The sequence below is a fragment of the Hippopotamus amphibius genome, chromosome 1 (assembly GCF_030028045.1).
Source record: "Hippopotamus amphibius kiboko isolate mHipAmp2 chromosome 1, mHipAmp2.hap2, whole genome shotgun sequence".
Lineage (NCBI taxonomy): Eukaryota > Metazoa > Chordata > Mammalia > Artiodactyla > Hippopotamidae > Hippopotamus > Hippopotamus amphibius.
In genome coordinates, this window is record NC_080186.1 from 100,689,534 (window position 1) to 100,706,033 (window position 16,500).

Here is a 16,500-nt window from a genome sequence, read left to right on the forward strand (position 1 = left end):
CCCTATAATGTGGAAGTTGACACATTTTATATTATCCCATAGACCTCGTATGTTGCTTTCATCTTTTTTTTTTTTTCATTTGTCTTTTTGTCTCCTGTTCTGATTGGGTGATTTACATTTTTATATCTTCCGGATCACTTATGCGTTTTTTTGTGTCAATTAGTCTGTGATTCCTTACCTCTAGAGTGCTTTTTATCAGAAATGGAATTGTCTGTTTTTGATTAGGTCTTCTGTATAATTTCTAGTCCTTTGTTATACTGATCAGTGCTTAGATCTATTCTCTTTCTTAATTTAGTTGGTGTTTTTATTATCAACATTTTGAATTCGTGTGTTAAACTGATTATCTCTGTTTCAGTATTTTTCAGGGGATTTCTCTTGCTCCTTCAATTACGAGTTGTTCCTCTGGCTTTTCATTTTACTTAACTTTCTCTGTCTCTATGAATTTAGATGAACCAAGTATCTTTTGTGGTCTTGAATGGATGTTTTTATGTGGGAGCATCCCTGTGTAGACTGCGTGTGCCCAGTGTTTTTGGTGTGAGGGCTGGATTTGGTGTGGAGACTAGTCACATCTTTCCCCAGGGTGTGCTGGCCACTATTACCTTGATAGGGAATCTGGATGGTCTTTGAGGAGTTAAAGCCTGCACAGGGTGTGAGGTGCGACTTCTCTGCTCAGTGGCAATCCCCACCCTTTCAGTTCCCAAGTTGCAGAAGTGGATGTCCTGAGGGTGGGGTTAGAGCTGACTGTGGCCCCTTAAGTGTGTATTTTTCCTTCTCCTCTCACTGGAGCCTTTGCCCCAAAGGAGGGGAATGTTATAGCAAGTGGGGCTCATGGGCTAAAATAGGTCTAGTCTGCTACCTGTGTATGTGTCTGTGGCTCCACTCACTCAGCCCAAGGTTGTGTCCTTTTTCCTGTTGTCATTGTCCCAAATCTAGTGCAAGGTTATGGCATGGAGTGGGCATGGCTGGAGCATTAGCTTGATTGACACTGAAGATCGTGGCTTTATGGTTGCAGGAATTGAAATGGCTGTGCTGCCATTAGAGGTCTGGGCTCCTTCTGTGGTGCTGTTTGAGTAAGCACAAACAGTGTCTGCCCTCACCCTACCCAGACCACACCCCAGGCTCCTGGGCTGCCTCTGCATTCCCAGATTGAGTCTTTTCCCAGGACCTGACTTTCCTAGATCCATTGCCAAGCTGTGGCATGCAGTGAGTGGGGTGAAGGTGTTCACTCAGCTTGGATTGGGGAGTGCTCACAGTGGCAGCCACTAGGGCAGACCTATGCCTGCCCTGCCTGGTGGCAAGCCAGCACCCACTCACTCCTCACAAGTGGAGTCTAGGAACCTTCATCCTTTCTGTCTGTCCCAGCAGTTCTCCAAACAGCCAAAGGGGTTTGTCTCCTCTACGCAGTACCTCAGGACTGGGATGCCCAGTCTGTGGCTCAACCCACTTACTCCCCATGGCGAGTGTCCCCCCCATGCAATTTCCCTTTTCCTCTTAGTCCTCTCCCAGGGCACAGGTCCAAACCTGATGCTTTTCTTCCTGTCCTACCGGATTACGTGGGACTCTTTATTGCATCCTTGGTTATATGGGAGTTCCTCTGCCAGTTTCCAGTTTTCCATGAGAATTATTCCATGTATAGATGTGTTTTTAATATGTTTGTGGGGAGAGGTGAGTTCCGTACCATCTTGGTCCCTTCCTTGAGTTGTTTTTGTAGTTCTTTTTTCCTCTCTTCCCTTGTGATTTGATAGCTATCTTTAGTGTTATGTTTGGGTTCTTTTCTAGTTTGTGTGTATGTATCTGTAATAAATTTTTGAGTTGTGATTACTATGAGGTTTATATATAGCAGTACCTCTCTCTCTCTCTCTATCTCATTAAGTTGCTGATCTCTTAAGTTCAAATGCATTTTAACAATCCTGCATTTTTATTCTTCTCTCCCCATGATTATTGTTTTTGACATCATACTTTACACCTTTTTGTTTTGTGTATCCCTTAACTACTTATTGCAGGTAAACTTGATTTTACTACTTTTGTCTTTTAACCTTTCCATTAGCTTTGTACATGGGCTGGTTTGGTGGTGCTGAACTCTTAGCTATTTTTTTCTGTAAAACTTTTGATCTCTTTATCAAATCTGAGTGAAAGCCTTGCCAGGTAGAGTATTCTTGGTTGTAATTTTTCCCTTTCACCAGTTTAAATATATCATGCCACTCCCTTCTGGGCTGTAGAGTTTCTGCTGAAAAGTCAGCTGATAGCCTTATGGGAGTTCTCATGTACATAACTTGTTTCTTTTCCATTGATGCTTTTAATATTTTCTCTTTATCTTTAATTTTTGCTATTTAAGTTACAGTTTGTCTTGGTGTGGCCCCGTTTGGGTTGATCCTGTTTGGGACTCTCTGTGCTTTCTGAATCTTGATGTCTGTTTTCTTTCCCAGGTTATGGAAGTTTTTTGCTATTAGGTCTTCAAATATGTCCTCTGGGCTTTTTCTCTCTCTCTCTTCTCCTTCTGGAACCTCTATAATGTGAATGTTAATACTCTTTATGTTCTGGAAGTCTCTTAAACTGTCCTCATTTCTTTTTTTTTTTTTTTACACTTTAAAAGAGTATGTTTAATGGTATGTGAATTGTATCTGTTTTTTTTTAGTTTTTTTTCTTTTTAATTTTTTCTTTTTTTATTTTTTACAATAAACTGCATATATTTAGAGTGTACAATTGGTATCCCAATCTCCCAATTCATTCTATAGGAGACATCCTGTGTGTTCCAGCCACATATTCTTCTCTGGTCATCAGAGTTATATGCTTTAGGAGTGCCCTCTATGTGGGCTGTGTTTTTCCTTCTGTTGTGGTGGGCTGCCTACTTTGCATGATCTTATTTCTTCATTTCTTCTTATTCTTTTTTCATTTTTCTGTTCAGCTTCAGTAATTTCCACTACTCTGTCTTCCAGCTCGCCGATCCACTCCTCTGTATCATCTAATCTGCTGTTGATTTCTTCTAGTATATTTTTTATTTCAGTTATTGTATTCTTCATCTCTGTTTGGGTCTTCTTTATATTTTCTGTTTCTTAAAAACTTCTAACTTCTCCCCCTGTCATCTAATTTTCTCCCAAGTTCTTTGAGCATTTTTCAATCATTACCCTGAACTCTTTTGGGTAGATTCTCAGCTCCACTTCACTTAGTTATTCCTTCATGTGGAACATATTCCTCCATTGCCTCATTTTGCCTAATTTGCTATTTTTATTTCTGTGTATTTAGGGGGTTGGTTACGTTTCCTGATCTTGGAAATGTGGCCTTCTGTAGGAGACATCCTGTGTGTTCCAGCCACATATTCTTCTCTGGTCATCAGTTATATGCTTTAGGGGTGCCCTCTATGTGGGCTGTGTTTTTCCTTCTGTTGTGGTGGGCTGCCTACTTTGCATGGTCTTATAGATGTGGGTAGCCCCAGTCCAGTTCGTTGCCAGGCCCTGCCTTGTGTGGAGGCTGCTGCCCACTGGTGGGTGGAGCTGGGTCACAAGGTGGCTGGCTGTGGTGCCCCAGGGGATCCTAGGGCTAGTACTGACCTGCTGGTGGGCAGAGCTGGGTTCTGAGATAAGTGGTTGTATTGCTGGGGTCTTACATCTAGTGTTGGCCTGTTGGTGGGCATGGCTGGTTCCTGACACTACTCGCTATGGGGTCCAGGGTGTCCCAGAGCTGGTGTCAGCTTGAAGGTAGGTGGGGCTGGATCCTTGGATGGCTGGTTGAGGGCGTCCAGGTTGTCTCAGGTGAGCGGGGCCAGGGCCCAAGGAGTCCTGGGGCTAATGCCACCCTGCTGGTAGGTAGGCTGGTTTTTGACAAGGCAGACTGTGTGGTTGCAATGGTCCTGTGCCTGGTGTTCGCCCACTGGTGGACAGGGTGGGCGCCCAAGGGATCCTGAGGCTTGTGTTCACCAATTGGTTGGTGAAGCTGGGTCCTCATGTTTGTGTTAACTGGTGGGTAGAGCTGGTTCCCAAGTTCTCTGATTGCAGAGCCCTGGTGGTTCCAGGGCTAGTGCTGGTACACTGATGTGTGGGGCTGAGTCCTGTGCCTTCTGGTGGATAGGGCCATGTCTTGAGGTGGCTATGGGCTTTGGGGCTCTTAAGAAAGTTGGCCTGTTGGTGGGTGGGGCTGTATACCTGTCTGGCTAGTTGCTTGGCTTGAGGTGTCCCAGTATTGGGGTCTTCAGGCTGGTGGGATGGACTAGGTCCTGGTACTAATAAGCTAGAGGGAGGATTCTAGAATATTGCTTGCCAGCCCAAGTGTTCTCATAGTAGAACAAGCTCCCCAAATTGGCTGCTGCCAGTGTCTTTGTTCCCAGGGTGGACTCCACTTGCCTCATGCCTCTCTAGGAGGCTCTCTGATGTCAGCAGTTGGGTCTGACACATTCTCCTTTCAAATTACTGCTTCTGCCCTGGGTCCCAGAGCATGTGAGATTTTGTGTGCACCCTTTAAGAGTGGAATCTCTATTTCCCACAACCCTTTGTCTCTCCCAAAAGTAAATCCTACTGGCCTTCAAAGGCAAACATTCTGGGGGGCTTATCTTCTTGGTGTAGGACCCCTGGACTGGAAGCCCAATGTGGGGCTTGGACCCTGTGCTCCTTGGGGAGGATCTCTGCAATCGCAATTATTCTCCTGTTTGTGGGTTGCCCACCCTGGGTGTATGGGTCTTGACCATACCACATATTTCTCCCTCCTGCCCATCTCATCGTGATTCTTTTTTTATTTCTTTACTTGTAGAAGATCTTTTCTGCTAGTTTTCTGGTCTTTCTCATCAATATTTTCTGTGTAAATAGTTTAACTTTGGTGTGCTGATAGGGGGAGGTGAGTGCAAGGTGTTTCTACTGTGCCATCTTGGCCACTCTGTCAACCTTTTCCATATAAATTTTATGTATTTATTAAAGGTGAATTTTTTTTTTGCCACATCACACAGTTTGCAGGATCTCAGTTTGTTGAATAGGGATTGAACCTGGGCCATGGCAGTGAAAGCCCAGAATCCTAACCACTAGGCAACCAGGGAGCTTCCCCATATAAATTTTAGAAATAGCTTGTCTGTGTCTAAGAAAATCCTACTAGAATTTTGGTTGGAATTGTGTGAAACGTAAAGATTAGGTTGGGTTGAATTGATATCATTACTGTGTTGTCTTCTAGTACATGAATGATGTATCTAGCTCCATTTATATAGATCTTCCTTATATCTTCATTAGCATTCTGTAGTTTTCAGCATATATATCCTGTACATGTTATGTTGTAATTATACCTAAATATGTTTTTTCTTGAAGGTATTTTAAATATTATTTAAATATATTTTCCCAATTTTGCATTGCTAGTAGTAGATGGGAATATGATTGCTTTCTGCACTGACTTTGTAGTGCAATCTTGCTGAATTCACCTGTTAGGTCTAGGAGTTTTTTTGCAACTTGTTTGTAATTTTCTATGTAGACCATCATGTTGTCTGCAAATAAAGACAGTTATATTTCTTTTTTTCTTGTCCAGCTGCACTGGCTCATACTTCCAGTGTGATGTTGAATAAGAGTGGTGATTGTGTACATCTTTGATGTCCTGATCTTAAAGGAAAAACATTTAGTGTTTAACCATTAAGTATGATGTTAATTATAGGTTTTTTGTAGACTTTCCCTTCTTTTCCTAGTGTCTTGAGAATTTTTATTATGAATCTGTGTTGAATTTTGTCGAATTATTTTTGTGTCATTTGATATGATCATGTGATTTTTCTTCTTTAGACTGTTAATATGGTGTTTTACATTGATTTATTTCCAAATGTTGAACCTACCTTGTATTCCTGGTATAAATCCCACTTGGTGTGGCATATAGGCATGCTTTGTTTTATTGTGCTTAATAGCAGATAATAGCATTTTCTATAAATTGAAGGTTTGTGGCAACTCTGTCTCAAGCAAGTGTATTGGTGCTATTTTTCCAATAGCATTTGCTTACTTTGTGTCTCAGTGTCACTGTTTGGTAATTCTCATGGTATTTCAAACTTTTTCATTATTATTATATTTGTTATGATGATCTGTGATCAATGATCTTTGTTACTATTGCAAAAAAGGTTACAACTTGCTAAAGAATCCAATGATGGTTAGCATGTTTTTAGTAATGAGGCTTTTTTTTTTTTCCCTCTCCCAGCCCTCTGCTCCTTGGCAACCACCAGTTTATTCTCTATATCCATGGTTCTGTTTTTGTTTCATAGATAGGTTCATTTGTGTCATGTTTTAGATTCCACATATAAGTGATATCATTTGTCTTTCTCTTTATGACTTATTTCACTTAGTGTCATAATCTCTGTGTTCATCCATGTTGCTGCAAATGGCAGTATTTTGTTCTTTTTTATGGCTGAGTAGTATTCCATTGTATCTATGTACCACATCTTCTTTATCCATCTGTCAATAGACATTTATTAGGTTGTTTCCATGTGTTGGCCATTGTGAACAGTGCTGCTATAATCATAAGGGTGCATGTATCTTCTTGAATTATAATTTTGTCTGAATAGATGCCCAGGACTGGGATTGCTGGATCCTCTGATGATTCTATTTTTAGTTTTCTGAGAAACCTCCATATTGTTTTCCATAGAAGCTGCACCAACTTACATTCCTGCCAACAATGTAGTAGGGTTCCCTTTTCTCCACACCCTCTCCAGCATTTGTTATTTGTAGACTTTTTAATGATGGCCATTCTGACTGGCATGAGGTGGTGCCTCATTGTAGTTTTGATTTGCATTCCTTTAATAATTAGTGATGTTGAGTTTCTTTTCATGTATCTATTTCATGTATCTATCCATCTGTATATCTTCTTTGGAGAAATGTCTTTTTAGGTCTTCTGCCCATTTTTCAATTGGGTTGTTTGTTTTTTGGTTGTTGTATGAGATATTTGTATATTTTGGAAGTTAAGCCCTTGTAGGTTGCATTGTTTGCTATTTTCTCCCATCCTGTAGGTTGTCTTTTCATTTTGTTTATGGTTTCCTCTGCTGTGCAAAAGCTTGTCAGTTTGATCAAGTCCCATTTATTTATTTTTGTTTTTATTTCTATTGCCTTGGGAGACTGACCTAAGAAAAAATTGACATGATTTATGTCAGAGAATGTTTTGCCTATGTTCTCTTCTATGAATTTTATGGTGTCATGTCTTATGTTTAAGTCTTTAAGCCATTTTGAGTTTATTTTTGAATATGGTAAGAGGGTATGTTCTGACTTTACTGATTTACACGCAGATGTCCAACTTTCTCAATACCACTTGCTGAAGAGACTTTTTCCCATTGTACATTCTTGCCTCCTTTGTTGAAGATTAATTGACTGTAGGTCTGTGGGTTTATTTAGCAATGAAGCATTTTAAAAATAAAGTATGTACATTGTTGTTTTTAGACATAATGCTGTTGTACACTTAATAAACTATGAATGGTGTAAACATAACTTTTATGTGCACAAAAAGTTCCTGTGACTTGCTTTATTTCCTGTATTGCAGTATTCTGGAATGAACCAGCAATATCTCTGAGATATGCGTGTATTATTCTTTTTCTATATTATTGAATTTGTTTTGTTAATATTTTGTTGAGGATTTTTGTTTCTGTGTTTGTGAGAGCTGTTGGCCTATGATTTTCTTGGATTGTCTTTCTCTGGTTTAGAACCAAGCTAATGCTGGCCTCATAAAATGAGTTGGGAATCATTCCTCTCATTTCTATTTTCTGAAAGAGATTATATAGAATTAGTATTATTTCTTCTTTAAATGTTTGGTAAAATTCTCCAGAATGATCATCTGGAGATAAAGATTGCTTTCTGGCAAGATTTTTAGATATGAATTTTATTTCTTTTTGTTATAGAATTATTCAGGTTACTTGTTTTATCTTGGGTGATTTTGACTGTTTATGGTTTTTAAGGAATTAACCCATTTCATTGACTTTGTCAACTGTCTGTGCATAGAGTTGTTTGTAGCACTCCCTGCAATTATCTTTTTAATGTCTTTGGAGTGTGTAGTGTTATCCTTATTTTCATTGCTAATATTGGTGACTTATGTCTTCTCTCTCTTTTTCTTTGTCAGTCTTGATAGAGATTTATTACTTTATCGATATTTTCAAATAACCAGCTTTCTGTTTCATTGATTTTTCTCTGTTGGTTTTTGATTTTCAATCTCACTGATTTCTGCTCTTTATTTCCTTCCTTCTGTTTGCTTTGGGTTTATCTGCTCTTTTTCTAGATTCTTAAGATAGAAACTTAGATTGCTGTTTTGAGACTTTTCTAATATAAATATTTAATGTTATAAATTTCCTCTAATCATCTCTTTAGCTGTAGCCCACAAATTTTGATATGTTGTATTTTCATTTTTATTTAAAATATTTTCTAATTTCTCTTGAGTTTTATTTTTGACCCTGGGGTTACTTAGAAGTCTGTTATTTACTTTCTGTGTATTTGAAGGTTTTGCTTTTATATTTCTGTTATTAATTTCTAGTTTAATTCCATTATGGTCAGAGAATATACTTTATTACTTAAATTTGTTATGGTTTGTTTTAGAAATCATGATATGGTATATCTGAGTGAATGCTCCATGTGCACTTGAAAAGAATACGTATTCTGCTGTTGTTAGGTGGAGGTTCTATAAATGTCAGTTGGGTACAGTTGGTTGATGGTATTGTGAAAAATCTTTCCGTTTTGATTGATTTTTGTCCAGTTCTATTATTTACTGAAAGATGGGTGTTAAAATCTCTTACTTTGATTTTGTAATTGTCTATTTCTCTCTAATTCTGTCAATGTTTGCCTGTGTATTTTGAATTTCTGTTAAAAGTCTCACATTTATATATAGCTATTACATCTTTCAGCTGAATTGACTCTTTGGTCATGATTGACTGCCTCTTTTTACCTCTGATAATACTCTTTTGTTCTGAAGTCTGTTTTAGCTGATAGTATTATTAGTTTTCATATGTTTATCATTTACATGGTATATCTTTAACCAGACTCTTTATATTTGTAGATTTTTGTACATATCTATATAGGTAGCATGATTAATAATTAGTCTTCCTATGTACTATTGCTATAGTTTTCTCTTTTAAATCACAAATATGATCATGTTATATGGTGGTATCAAAACTTTCAATAGCTCCACATTGCTTGTAGATAAAATTCAAACTCTGTAACTGCAATTAGTAGTTTTTATAGTTTTTAATCTAGCACCTCTTATTGGCAAGCCTTTAATAAAATTATTATAATCTCATGCTTGAGTAAGCAAAATAAAAATTGAATTCATAAACTTATGCTCTGTTGGATAATAGGAGGAAGTAATAGAAATTAAGCACCCATAACTAAAGAGTTAATGGTTGGATTATAGTTTGTCTTGCTCAGTATCTAGAGCTATGCTATCTAGTATGGTAGCCACTGGCCAAATGTGTTATTTAAATTAATTAAAATAAATCAAATTAAAAAGTCAGTTTCTCAGCTCCAATAGCCACATTTGAAGTACTAATAGCTACCATATTGGACAGCATGGAAAATGTTCCTATTGTTGCAGAAAGTTATGTTGTATAGGACTTGTCTAGAGCAGAGATTGACACAATTTTTATGTGAAAAGCCAATAGTAAATTTTTAGGCTTTGTGGGCCATATGGTCTCTGTTGCAGCTATTCAACTTTGATGTTACAGGGCAAGACAGGCATAAATAATATATAAACAACTAGGTTGGCTATATTACAGTAAAGAATTATTAAAAACAGGCAGTGGCTGGATATGACCTGTGGGCTGTAGTTTGCTGACTTATGGTTGTCTATAACATTTAAAATAGTATGTTGACAGAGTGAGCCCATCCTGAAGGAATGAGGCAATATAAAGCTATTTCATAGGAATAATAATAATAATGATAATAATAATTAGAGATTTTAGAATAGTTAAGAGAAAAGTTAGGGAGTGATGATAACTCTTCACATATTTCTCAGCTATCATGTGAAAGAGGAATTAGACTTCTCTGTGATTAAGGAACACAGAACAATAACCATTGTATGAAAGCTACAGGAAGAGCATTTTAGTAAAATATAAGTACAAATTGTATTGATAGAATAGTCAGTAAGTAATAAATGCTAATAAATTAAAGTGATTTATGCATAAGGTAAGGTTTGAATTCAGTGACCTATATGAGATTTTTTTTTTTTTTTAATATGAGTTTTTTTAAACAAAAAATTCCAGGGCTCTGTCCATTAAATCCTCTGTCATCATACTTAATTTTGGAATTTACTTAATGACTTTTCTCTTTTTAAAAAATTTTAGCCAAAGAGAAATTCATAATTCTCTTCACAACTCTATTTGAGCAGTTTGATTATTTTGAATGTGTGTGTGCTTTGATTGTCATGATTTGTTAATGTTCTTAAATAGGCAGAAAACCAAAAGCTGTTAGATGAGAAGAAACAATTTGAGAAGATTGCTGAAGAATTAAAAGGAGCAGAACAAGAATTAACTGGCCTTCTCCACACCAAAGAGGTTTGTTTAAAAAGGATACATTTTTTTTCTTTCAAGTGTTTTGTTAGTAGGGTACAGATTTACTGTTACATTTGTGCAAGATTGCTTCACAAAATTCCTCTTGAAGATGTGTTCCTGCTACATTTAGTATGCTAGCAATTGACTTAAAACACATCTAGAGAACCTCCACATTATAACGAGGTAGAGAAAGGTCAACATTTAAGATACCAATAGTATACATAATGCCATAGCTTATAACAATTACATTTCTTGATGTCATATTTCTTAATTGATACATTTAAATTTTAGTCTTCATTAAGTTCTTAGCTTACAATAGTTTTTATAGTGCTCATGTTATAATTTTAGAATCTTTTATTTTTAAAAAGTATGTTTTCAGTCTATTACAGTATTACATTGTAATTGTCTTTCTAATATAGTAAGAAGAGCTTAGTTTCTCAGATACTGCTTGATTTCTAATTAGCTAATATATTTCTTCTTAATAATGTGATATTTTAATTGAAATTAATTACTTGGTAGTATAAAATTGACAACAGTATTTTATAATATGTAAATATAATTTTACTGGTTGAGTTTCAGAATATCAAGATGGAATTTACTTATAGTATTGCATTTGTCATTGCTCATTGTTTTAAAATTATAATGATTATGGCATTAAATCAATTTAAATTTGAAAAAATTGACATATTTTTATCAAAGATATAACTCGCTTGCATAGAGTGACCATACTTTTTAAGTGAGAAAATTGTAAAAACATTTGCTGTGATAATACATGTTTATTTTCCAGAAAAAAGTACATGATTTGGAAATACAATTAACTGCCATTGCAACAAGTGAACAGCATTATTCAAAACAGGTTAAAGAGCTGAAAACTGAGCTTGAAAACGAGAAGTATGTTTTCTATCTATAAAGTAGTTTAAGTATTCAATTCCTGAGCTTTCTGTACTACTGTAAAGTATTAATAAGTTATGTGTAATACTTTTTTGAATAGGCTTAAAGTTGTGTTCTATTTCTGATTAAAGGTCAAAATAGTTTATCAATTTCATTGTTAAAGGAAGTATATATTATTGACATAAGAAGAGTATATCATGAACTTGAGAAATGCATTAGAAGAGAAATATATTACTTTTCTTGGAGATTATTTTGTTCCTCATAAAAACAATCATTTGTAGTTCTAACTATTTTGGTTGTTTTACTAAATTACTTTCTAGGTTTATATTGACAAAATGACAGAATATAAATTCATTTCTCACATTGTCCAAACATAATATTTAGTTGTTTCACCTACTTAGTAAGTTTAATTTCTAGAGAAAGTGGGAAGAAATAATTATGTTGTTACTCAGGGAGAACTAAACTCAAGTAGGCAACCTAGTGGTGAGCATGATTTTTGCTTTCTGGTTACTTCTCAACTCTAGATAAAAATGAGAAATAAGTAATTTACTCAGCATCTTGTCACTTCTCTTTCAGCTCTCATTCCCAGCATCTGGTACATTTTCACAGTACTTTTGTAGGGGAGGAAAATTCATCTATTAACCAAAATTTCTTTAAATGAATGAACTGATTAATATAAATTTGTATTATCCTTAGCATATTTGCTTTTTCAGCTTTTCATTTTTTAATTAAAACTCTTTGATGAGTATCAGTCAGTAGGAGATAATAGGTGCTTGTGAAATCATTCCATAGAACTGTGCACTCCCCTTCCCTCATTTAAAATTGATCCTGGCTGCAACCAGTAATAGCAGTAATCTCTCTTTCAATGTAGAATATTTGAGACCTTGTAAGAGCAGTTTAAGTGTTGCATATGTGCACAAAGTTTTACTTATTTTAATGAAAATATTTTAATTAAAAATAGTTAATCTCGTGTACCACTTAAATCATCAGAAATTTGAAACAGTTTCTAAGAGACAGCCTGCTAGAAAGAAAATATTATATGAAATAAATACTTTCCAAAATTTGTGGAAAGGTAAAGGGGAAAGCAGTACGGGAAACATGCAAGGAAATATATAACATCTTGAAAAAGTTACTATAGAAAATTTTCAAATATATACAACGTTAAGAGAGAATAATGTAATGAACCAGCATATACCTATCACCAAGCTTCAAAAATTCTTAACTGATGGCAGTCTTATTTCATTGGTAGCCCCAGCCCTTCCTTTCTTTCCCCTAAGATTATTTTTGGATAAAATTCCACATTGTATAATTTTATATGTAAATATTTTGGTATGACATGTTTTTTGTTTTTTTTTTAAATAGGCTTAAGAATACCGAACTAACTGCAAGCTGCAAAAAGCTTTCACTGGAAAACAAAGAACTAGCACAAGAAACAAGTGATATGGACCTAGAACTCAAGAAACAGCAAGAAAATATTAATGTAAGTGGAAAAAGAAAGTATCAGTGACTTAATTTTCTTACTATAAAGTTAGGGGGTTAGAATAGATTACCTCTAAAGATTCTGTCAGCTTTAAAAGTCTGATTATTTTAGATTATCTGATTATCTTTTTCTTCTAAATACTTTGTTTTAGAAGAAAAATATGCATATTGATCTTAGCTGGTAATAGAAACAGAAGATGTAGGCTCCCCATTGATAAAGCTACTCTAATTTTAAGCATCAAGATTTTTTATAAAGTACTCAAGTATTTATTAAGTAAATTATATAGGACACTGGGGAGCATACGATGATGCATAAAATGTCATCATGCCTCTTTTGGAGTTTATGACTCAATAAAAAAATGCTCAAATAACTTAAAATAGTATATCATGTGTATTGTTTTGGGGACAAAGTGTTATCAGAGTTCACAGGATCACTTCTGCCTTGAGGAAAGAAAGAGAAGGCTTCAGGGAGGATATAGCGTTGATTTTTTGCCTTAAAAATGAATAATTGTGAGTTCAGTAGGTAGCCATTAGTGGAAAAGCATTCCTTGAAGCCACAACAATATGAACAAAGGACACAAGACTCAAGGTATCACTGGGAAACAGCAAGTAAGACTTGGTTTTTTGGCTACTATATAGAGATTATCAGGGGAATAGAGTAAGGCTGGAAAAGTAGTGTGGAACTATATAAGTTAAATAGCCCATTCTCTTGCACTTAAATGAATTTTAAGACAGGTAAAGGTCTTAAATATTAATTTCAATTTTATTTTTGTTGAAACAAAATAATTAATATAAATACCGCTGATTATTTCTACAGAATAGCAAAAAGCAAGAAGAAAGGATGTTGAAACAAATAGAAAATCTGGAAGAGACAGAAACACAATTAAGGCAAGACTAATGCATTGGCCTTCTTTAACTGGCCAAAAATAGTATTTCTTTTCTATTGTTATATAGTTAATTTAGATTAATCTTATGTTGAAATATAGTATAAAGTAAAAAGTTATTGCTTTGGAATCTGCTTAAAAATAAAATTGTAATAATGCCTATTTTATACTTAGTTTGAAATAGTGATATTGGACATAGAAATTAAAGTATCATAAACTTTCTAATATTTACTATTTATTTAAGAAAGTACATTAATCATATGCCAGAAAATTTAGAAGAGATAGTTAAAAAATTTAATATTATTTTAAGAATGATCTGTGTTTCTAGGTGTTTTCACAATCATCTATTTTAATGCTGGTATGCCAGTTAGTCAAGTGGATATAACATTATTTTAATTTGGATATTTACATTTTCCAGTTTTTCACTATCATAAATAATACTGTAGTAAACATTTGGGGACATACAGGTTTTCTTTCTTTTTTTTTTTTTTAAGAATAGTCTTTTTTTAAATATATGTATATATTTTATTTATTATTATTATTTTTAATTATTTTTATCTGTGTTGGGTCTTCATTGCTGTTCATGGGCTTTCTCTAGTTGTGGGAGGCAGGGGCTACTCTTTGTTGCTGTGCACGGGCTTCTCATTGCAGTGGCTTCTCTTGTTGCAGAGCATGGGTTCTAGGCATGTGGGCTTCAGCAGTTGTGGCGTGTGGGCTCAGTAGTTGTGGCATGTGGGCTCAGTGGTTGTGGCTCACGGGCTCTGGAGCACAGGCTCAGTAGTTGTGGCACACGGGCTTAGTTGTTCCATGGCACTTGGGATCTACCTGGACCAGGGATTGAACCCATGTGCCCTGCACTGGCAGGCGGGTTCTTAACCACTGCACCACCTGGGAAGTCCCAGATTTTTTTCTTATAGGATAAATTTCAAGTGTGAATTTATTGAGTTTATAGGAATAATTATTTCAATTATTTTTGATACACAAATGGTTTCTAATAGGTTTTATTGGTTGTAAACCATGCAATACAACCAATATTTTATGAAAATGCTGGTTCCAAAATGTTTTAATTACTTTTGGGTATTATCATTAATTTATTCGATAATATAACAAAAACAACTCATAGTTCTTATGATTTATAATTTTCATGTTTTGGGTAAGCTTTGGAATTTTTTGTGTGTGCTTGCTAGAATTTCTGATTTCTAAATTGCTTGTAGCTGTTGCCCACTAATATTTTGAGACCTTGATTGTTTTCTTACTGATTTATTTAAGCTTTCAAAACATACTAATCCTTTATCTTATTTACAGCACATATTTTCCCTAACCCCTTGTTTTCCTTTCACTTTGGTTAATTTTTTGCCATACAGAAGTTTTCAAAAAAAATTTTGTATTAAATCTAATTGTCTTTCCTTTTGAAATTTTTTCCCATTGCTTTTATACTTAAAATTTTTTCTCCTGCCTGCGATCAAATATTAGTATTTTCTTTAGTTATTTTAAAAATTGATATATTTAAAAATCGGTATATTGATATTTGGTTTATCTTTCTCTTTTTCAAATAATAAAAACATTGCAAGGTATAAATTTACTCTCTAACACTACTGTAGATCTATGACCTGGTTTTTGATATGTAGTGTATTTATGCTTATTACTTTCTAAATAATCTGTTTTTGTATTTTGTTTCCTTTTAATACATTAGTAATTTGGATGATTTCCAAATATTTGGGGGTTCTTGTTTGTACTTATATTCTAATGTATTAAGTTTTGATTTCTGTTTGATTAAGGAATGTGGTCATTAAAACTTAGCTATTGCAAATTATTTGATATTTCCTTAGACCTAATATATCTCCCTCATAGGACTGTTTGGGGATTACATGAGGAAATGTAAATAAAGCGCTGAGCACAGTGCCTGGCACTTAACTGTTACTATTTTCCATATTTGAAAAGTCATCTTTTATTCTGCTTTTAAAGATTACCTTTGTCTTTTATGCTTACTTTTCTTCTTTGGAAGTAACTGTTATTTATAGATTAAATCTGTGATTAAGCCACTGTATATTTTGAGGATAAAAAGTGAAGATATATTTTAGGGAAAGGCTGCTTTTTATTTAAGAGAATTCAGATTATTTGGGTAATATCTTTTTGTACATTGACCTACTCTACGGAGTTACATAACCAAATAAAAATATATTTAGGAAAAGGAAGAATATGCCAATTAAAAATTTAAAACTCAAAGAGTAAACATCTTAGATCCAGTTTTCAGAAGGCCAGTTTTCTCACATGATTGAAATACTATTCCATGCAGTCACGTTAGACCCAGTAACATGTCAGTTGTAGTAACAAGAGAGTCTACAATTAGAAATAGCTTTAAATATTCTTCTGAGACAAATCGCCATTGTTTTCCTGTGCAACAGATAGATTTTTAATTTAAAAAAATTTGAAAGGATAATACATGCATATGGTGTAAAAATCAAAGGGACATGGGGAAAGAAAACTATCTTTCTTGCCTTTTGTCTTCTTGCTATCCAGTTTCCCTCCAAGAAGTATCATGGTTTCTTGTGTATGTTTCCAGAGGTGTTCTGTACATATATAAGGATACATGTATATGCAAATATCTCAGTCATGTAGTTCTTCATTAAAATTACTTCTATGTATGTCCCTAATTTATTTGTACAACATTATGACTATGTTTTAGAATGATGACTAATTTATGACTAAGAAAATAGTAAAGTGAAATCTTGACTTAAATAAGAAATAAGTTTTTCTATCTAGGAATTTTTTTTTATGGAAAAA

The 16,500-nt window shown here is 34.7% G+C and overlaps 1 protein-coding gene across 2 annotated transcripts in view; it reads left to right on the forward strand.

Moving 5' to 3' along the window:
- SYCP1 (synaptonemal complex protein 1) overlaps positions 1-16,500 on the forward strand; it is a 141,642-nt gene that overhangs the window by 68,805 nt on the left and 56,337 nt on the right. For both annotated transcript variants that reach the window (XM_057747262.1, XM_057747268.1), the window contains exons 16-19: positions 10,361-10,465; positions 11,250-11,353; positions 12,716-12,833; positions 13,650-13,720. In XM_057747262.1, coding sequence (XP_057603245.1) covers positions 10,361-10,465; positions 11,250-11,353; positions 12,716-12,833; positions 13,650-13,720 — 398 coding nt within the window. The remainder of the gene's footprint in view (positions 1-10,360; positions 10,466-11,249; positions 11,354-12,715; positions 12,834-13,649; positions 13,721-16,500) is intronic.